This window comes from Coturnix japonica, chromosome Z, assembly GCF_001577835.2.
Source record: "Coturnix japonica isolate 7356 chromosome Z, Coturnix japonica 2.1, whole genome shotgun sequence".
Taxonomy (NCBI): domain Eukaryota; kingdom Metazoa; phylum Chordata; class Aves; order Galliformes; family Phasianidae; genus Coturnix; species Coturnix japonica.
Window position 1 is genome coordinate 28,287,316 of NC_029547.1, and position 7,614 is coordinate 28,294,929.

General features: G+C 43.9%; 1 protein-coding gene across 2 annotated transcripts; it reads right to left on the reverse strand.

The window, feature by feature from the left end:
- Nucleotides 1–4,725: 4,725 nt before the first annotated feature.
- On the reverse strand, nt 4,726–6,861 carry LOC107306139. Of its 2 annotated transcripts, none has more exons than XM_015849002.2 (3): nt 6,681–6,861; nt 5,944–5,995; nt 4,726–5,775 (listed from the first exon to the last, which is right to left on the reverse strand). In XM_015849002.2, exons 1-3 carry the CDS (start codon nt 6,798–6,800, stop codon nt 4,889–4,891), a joined length of 1,059 nt encoding a protein of 352 aa, XP_015704488.1. In that variant the 5' UTR covers nt 6,801–6,861; the 3' UTR covers nt 4,726–4,888. The 2 variants fall into 2 exon arrangements, with proteins under 2 accessions (XP_015704488.1, XP_015704487.1); XM_015849001.2 differs by having other exon boundaries at nt 5,944–5,998.
- Nucleotides 6,862–7,614: the final 753 nt, after the last annotated feature.

Sequence of the window (7,614 nt, forward strand, 5' to 3'; positions counted from 1 at the left end):
CATATATCATACAAAGTGTATGTAAATTAGGATAAAAATACGTATTTGATATATCAGCTTCAGGGGAAAAAGAAGAGCTTTTAAACTGATTCCTGTCTAGAACAATGTAAGAAGTAACATGGAGAGCAGAGCCGAAGAGAATTGAGCACCTTTCTTATTAGTGGCACTCGGCACTGGTAATCTAACCATGGATAATCCAAAGCTGCCTGCACACGTTTATTTTGTAGTCCTTTGTTCAGACTCATTCCATTTCCTGGACTGTGATCAGCTCGACCACATGCAGAACAAGAATGAATTGGTCCTAATTCTCCTGGGTTTTTTAATTAAAATTGAGCTTCAACTTAAATTTATTAGGGAAAGATACAATCTCACTAGTTATTTTCTGCTAAAGGCAGCAGACTCTGTGAATTTCTGGACACTTTAATAAATGTTCTTATGACATAAGCAATCTAATTAGCAGGACTGCTGTCTTCATTTGTAATTGGAGTACACACTAGCCATCTCTGCCCCAAGTGCATAATCCAAAGAGAGGTCAGAAAGGGGAAAAATATACACAAGGATTTTGTTTATAAATATATACATCTAGGTTTCATCGAATCATAGAATCATAGAATGGTTTGGGTGGGAAAGAATCTTTAAGATCATCTAGCTCCAGCTCCCCCTGCTACAGGCAGGGACACCTCCCTCTAGACCAGGTTGCTTAAAACCCCATCCAGCCTGGCCTTGAATGCCTCCAGGGAGGGGGCATCCACAAACTCTCTGGACAACCTATTCCAGTGTCTCACCAACCTCACTGCAAATAATTTCTTTCTAGTATCTAGCCTAGATCTACCATCTTCCATTTTAAAGCCATTTCCCCTCATTCTGGCACTACACACCTTTACAAAAAGTCCCTCTCCAGCTTTCCCGTAGGTCCCTTTCAGATACTGGAAGGTCACTATAATGTCCCCTGCTATCTTCTCCATGCTGAAAAGCTACAGCTCTCTGATTTTCTTTGTGGCCCTCCTCAGGATCGACTCCAACAGCTTGATGACTTTCTTGTGCTGAGTCCCCAGAACAGGATGCAGTACTCCAGTTGTATTCTGGTGGCCAGAGTGTTTTCTCCATGTACTTTTTTGACCATTCTAAAGGAAGAACATTCTCCTTTCCCTTCCATATATGAAGTGTCTCACAAATATGACTGACAGTGACTCTGGAGTTCCAAATGCATGAGAATATAGCTAAAACATAAAACCAGCCACAAAAAAAAAAAAATAAAATAAAAAAAAAAATAAAAAAATTAGTTCAAGACTTGAAGTACAAAGTCTGCACTTTTCCACATCATGTGATACAGCTTATGAATTAAAGAAAAAAGGAGACACCATTAACCTTAGATATACAGACATGAATAAACACGAAATACCCCTCTGGTGTCTCATTGAATTTATTGGGAAATTGTTTTTACAGTGCCTGGTAAATTTAGCAGCCTCTGTCCCCAGTTCCTGGCTTACTTTTATATTACTTCCTCAATGCATTTTGTCTGGAGCTAACTAAGTTCACAGATCCCAGATCTGCAAGAGTTTTTGTTCATACCTTGATAAAGACTCTAAAACTCTAAAAACTGAGCAATGAAACTGAGTAGAATACAAATTTTATTTGCTTATATCATGCTTCCATTTTGTTATCCTGAAGTACAAGATGAGAGAATGGATCTTTACTCTTTAAAAGTATGGACAACGTGCTGAAGGCCTGTTGAAAAGGAGGTATATGGTAGAACCCTGTTAAGCTTTTACAGTGGTATTGCTTCCACATAGGCACAGATAGAAGTGAGATGGTTCTGGTAGTGCTGTACATTTTGAAGGTAAATGGTGTTAAATCCAAAAAGAAAAAGAAAATAAGTTAAAAAGAATAAAATTTAAAAAGAAAAAAAAAAAAAAGAAGAAGAAGAAAGCAAAAAAGACAAGTAATTAATTTTATTATTCCCCAATCTAATTTAAAGATTAAATAAATAAATAAATAAATAGTTTAAAAAAAAAAAAAAAGGGGTAAAAAACCTTTAACTATTTAATCATTTGGAGGAGGTGGAGGAGAAAGGGAGTGGAAAACATATTTACTTTGTATTGATTAATCCTTTTTTTTTTGTCCCAAATACACATTGCTGTGCTAGTAAAAAAGTGCATTAGCAGAGGTGTCTTAGTACAGATGTCACCACTGCCAAAACATACCGCCCACTGCCTCACTGTGCTCATATCCACTGTTTGGTCTCCATAAATGTTCAGCAATTGTCAGTGAATGTCAGTGGGTGCCATTTATTCCACATGGAGGAATTCAATTCCACACCTTTACTCCACCCACACTTCCATGTCAGATTTCATTCTGTTACATTGCCTATATGCTGCCATCTGTCACATGGCAGTAAAATGTAATGGAATATTGATGGGAAGGTTCATCCCCAACTGGCAGACCACTAACATCCGCCTCTGACATTGTGAGTCAACATAATAACATGGGAGGCTTTTGGAGCAGCTGTCATATATACATATTCTATAAATATATACATTATATATTATATATGTGTATATGAAACTGACCCAGGGCTGGAATAACAGGCCTACCATTTAACACATTTAATTTAATCCAAGCTGCCCTGGAACTGAGGGAAGCTTCTGATCATCTGCAATACATTGATGACACCATAATGTTGGGAAAAACAGCAGAGAAAGTTTTTGAGAAAGGGAAGAATATAATCCAAATCCATCTGAAAGCCAGTTTTGCCATAAAGTCAAAGGGCCTGCAAAAGAGATCCAGTTTCTGAGCAAAAAATGTCAAAATGAATGTCTTCAAATCTAAATAGAAGTGATCAGTAAAAATCTTGAATACCTAGAAGAGGTGGAGATGTCAAAGTATCATGTAATCATGGAGTTAAAGGGATCAGAAGGAACATCTAGAGATCTTCTAGTCCAATCCCCAAGCTAAAAGCTTTCTACAGTAGGTCACTCAGGAAGTCATCCAGACAGGTCTTGAATATCTTCAGAGAAAGAGACTCCACAACCTCCTTGAGCAGCCTGTTTCAACGCTGTCACTCTCACATTCTTCCTTGCATTGCCATGGAACCTCCTGAGTTCCAGTTTCTGCCTGTTGCACCTCATTTTGCTGCATGCCACCAAAAAGAATTCCCCCTCCTTCTCCTACCCCCCTTCCCACCCCTCCTCCCATCCAATTTGACTCCCACACTTCAGATATTCATAAGCAGCATTTAGATCCCTTCTCCTCTCCAGACTGAGCAGTCCCAGATATCTCATCCTTTCCTGTGCACTTGCACAGGACACAAATCATTTTTATGGTCTTCCCCTGGACTCTTTGTAGAAAATACTTTTCTTTTTTGAAATCAGGAGTCCAGAACTGGACACAATATTCCAGATGTCAACTCATCAGTGTAGAGAAGGATCACCTCCTTTGACTGGATGTCCATGCTCCTTTTAATGCCTAATCATAGGCCTTCTTGGCCACAAGGACACTGTGCTGGATCGTGGACAACTTGTTGTCCACCTTCCCTGCAGACCTCCTTTCCAGTAGGTCATCCCCTAACCTGTACTGATGCATACAGTTATTCTCCCTACAGTGCAAGATAGTACAGTTGCCCCTGTTATGTTCATCAAAGTCTTCTCTTCCCAGCTCTCTAGTGTGTCCAGGTCTCACTGAATGGTAGCACAGTCTTGTGATGTGTCAGTCACCCATCTACAAGCTTGATGAGGGTGAACTCTGTCCTTTTATCCAAGTAGATGATGAAGATGTGGAACAAGACCAGATCCAACACCAGCCTCAGGGGAACACCACTTCTTACAAGCCTCCAAGGGGTCTGTGCCACCAGTGATGATCCTCTGAGCTCTGACAGTCAGCCAGTTCTCAGTCCACCTCATTGCATATCTATCCCATGCTCTTAAGTTTCATGACAGGGATATTAAGGGACACAGCATCAAATGCCTTGCTGAAGGTAAACAGTATTCACTGCTCTTCTCCTATCTACTCAGATTTAATTAATTGCCAGATTTATTTCTAAGTGAGCCTTAAGCTTCCTGGTTGCATCCCTGCAGGCCTGAGAACATTCCAATTTTCTCCCATAGTGAATGGACCTTTTTTTCACGTTTCGTTAACTTTCTTCTTTTCTTTGAGTTCATGCATGAGTCTCTTGCTCATTATTACACTTTGTGCTCAACTTCTTACCCTTAGAGATGCACAAATTCTAAGCATAGCAGAAGCGATTCATCAATTTTGACCAGCACTCATAGGTCACCTTTTCTTCCAACTTTCTAGCCCATGGAATACCTCTAACCTGGTCACTGAACAGGACAAAGTTGGCTCTCTTGAAGTCCAGGGCTTCAGTCCTACTCATTGCCTTGCTTCTTCCATACAAGACCTTGAACTCAACTCCACTATCTTGAGATCAGTGCATCCCAGACTTCACCAGCTCTGACCAGTCCTTTGTTGTTTGGAAGAACAAGGTCCAGCAGCACATCTTTCCTTACTGCTCTACCTCCTCTACAACCTGTGTGAGAAAGTTACCTTCAACAAATTGCAGGAGTCTCCTAGACTGTGTATGTCTGGAACATGTCCAACAAATCCAGGATGGTTTAAGTCCCTTATGAGAAATAATGCCTGTAATTGTGAGGCTAATTTCAGCTATGTGTAGAAGGCCTCATCAGCTTTCTCATCCTAGGCTGGTGGCCTGTAATAAACACCCACATATGAGAAGAATGACTTTAATATTTTTAATAGGAATAGGAAAAGTCAGGGAAGCCTCTACTTTAACACTGCAGGCAGCAGGAGTTGGTTTCTATCGGACACCTTACCAAGTACTCAGACCCAGACGCCAAAAGTGGGAATGGATGTGGAGTGCTGCATACTGCAGTCATGGGGATGCTTGCTGTACCTGAGGCTTTGTCAGCAAGCTCCCAGGCAAGCCCCACTTGTGGTGCAGTTTCTTCTCACGGATGTGGAGCTCCAGGGCCTCCTGCACTTCTTCCTTCAGGAACAGAGCCTCCAGTGAACAGAAGAAAATGGGGGCAGTGCTGGAGTGGTGTGGTGTGCGAGCTGTGCGGACTGCTATCCTCTGTGTGTACATCCTGTGTGACTGCTGCACAATGGTGGGGAAGGCCCTCAGCTTGGTCTCTATGGACTTCCTCAGCATATGCATTTTCAGAAGCTTCCAGAAGTCCAGTTCTTGTTCTAGCCTTGACACACAATGAGAATCCATGCCAGGGGGAAGATTGCCACGCTTATTAGAAGTGGAAACCGTAACAGGGAGTGATCTGGTCTTGTGGCAAACATCACTCATTGGCTGCACGGGATCTGTATCAGTAAGTTGGCTGGCCTGGCTGAGAAGTCCAGGATCAAAGGTGATTGTGCCATCTGGTCCCAGAATTGCCAGTATTTTTTGGTTTATTGTTGTGTGCTTGAGATGAAGTTTCCTCTGTTTTCTTAACTTTGTCTCTGGCTGACATGAGAGTTCAAAAGAGGTTAGGTAAGTTTGGGTGGCCGAATTCCTCCTGGCCGAGGAATGGGATGAACTGTCTGTGTTCACATCCCTGCAGGAGGTGATGGAGTTTGAAGATGAAGAGGAGTGCAGATTGTAGGAGGCCCTCATTCTGGCCCATTTGTCATTGTTCCGTAATAGCCTCTTCCTGATGGCCTGGTAGCAGTGCTTGCACTTAGGGTTATAACACAAGAACTGGCACAGTGGCATGCCATCCAGGTAGAGCAGACCAAGCTTACTTAGGTTTGTGTTCACCTTGCCACCTGTAAAAGATGAGGATGTGTGGCTCCATGAACAAGTGCATACCAGGCCTCCAGCCTTAAGCCTATGTCTGGTGGCCAGATGATAGCTGAAGACTGGGCCATGATGCCTCCAGTGTGCATGTGGCCAAGCCTGGGGGCCCCAGTACCCAGGGCCAAGCAAAATTTTACCTGATTTCTGTGTGTTCGTGCACCCTGCCCTGTGCTGGCTCCTCACAGAGACCTGCTAGAAGAGAGCAGCACTCATAGAATTATAGAATCAAAGAGTCATAGAGTGGCTTATCTTGAAATGAACCTTGAAGATTATACATTTCCAGCACTCTGCATTGCACAAGGATGTCACCTACCAGATCAGGCTACCACTTATCCAGACAAAACAATACCAGCTCCCTCAGCTTTTCTCTGTAGGAGAGATGCTCTAGCCCTACGATCTTCTGTATGTGAGCTGCACTCCCTTACAACAACTTCATGTCTTTCTTGTGCTGAGGCCCCCAGGCCTGGAGGCATTACTCCTGGTGAGGCCCCACAAGGGGAAAGAAGATTGGGAATAACCACCTCCCTTGCTCTGCTGACCATGATTCTTTCAAGGTAGACCAAGATAAGCTGGGCATTCTGGTCTGCAAGGGCACACTGCTGCCTCATGTCATGCTTTTTGTTCACCAGAACACCCAAGTCCTTCTCCATAGGGCTACTCTCAGTAACTTTTCTTAGTCTGTACACGTATCTGGGATTGTCCTGACCTACGTGCAGCACCTTGCACTCAGCTCTGCTGAACCTCATTATGATTCCATTGATCCTGGCCCCAGCTGAGCCCACCAAGAGGCTCATGCCCCATTCAGTGGTGCACATGAGTCCCCACCTGCTTCCCAGCTCCCTGGGATGGGCTGAGCCTGGAGCCTTTCTCCTACCTGGTAACATTTTTCAGAGAAGCTGATACAACACAGGGCAGTCCACACCACCAGGAATGTGAGGAGGCAAGAGCCAAAGCACGGCCAGTCATGCAGTGCGAGTCTTATGGCATTCAGCATGCTGGGATCTGAGCCAAGCACATCCTTACACCACCCCCTGGAGATGCAGATCAGGCATCTGCTGCTGTCACTAAGGGAGCTGTGAAGTCACTGTCAGCTCCATGACATCCTCAGGCACACCAGAGACCCCAGGAAGAAGGGCACAGACCAAGGAATGGAGAAGACCACCCAACTAGGCCAGTGGTTGTGGCTTCTTCAGGGGGACCCTGGGAAAGAGATTTGGGTAAGCCAGGGCTTTCTGGGCAGAAAAAGCCATTCTCAGCTGACAGAAGAGGACACTAATATTAAGAAAACAGCATGCTTTAGTGTGCTGAAGGCTCATAAAGAAGTAGTCAAACACTCCTTTGAACCGAAGCTCCCATCTTCCACAGTGTTTCTAACACTTTCAAGTTCCCTCAACAGAACTACTTTAGGCATTTATCATTCTGCTCTTCCTAAGAGCTGGGAGGTTCTGGAGAGTTTATGAGATTGTTTCACTGGATGATCTCTATCACTATGAAGGCACTGAAATGCAACACAGTGACTCACCCAGGATGATCTCTGCCATGCTGTAGCCTTGAGTGACCCTGTAACCAGTGCCATATGTCAAGCACGGTGGACACGGATAAGCAGCCAGATGCCAGGGCCCAGTAGAAATTTGCTGTCACTCACCATCCAGAGGTCAGCACAGACTCACTGGAAGATGTGACATGAGGATGCTTGACTTATGGGGATACAGTGATTAGAGTACAAGCCTGTGAGGGGAGAAACCATGCAGAGTCCCATGGCCACAGACTGCAAGATCTGGCAATCCTGAAAGCCTTTCCCAACCTAT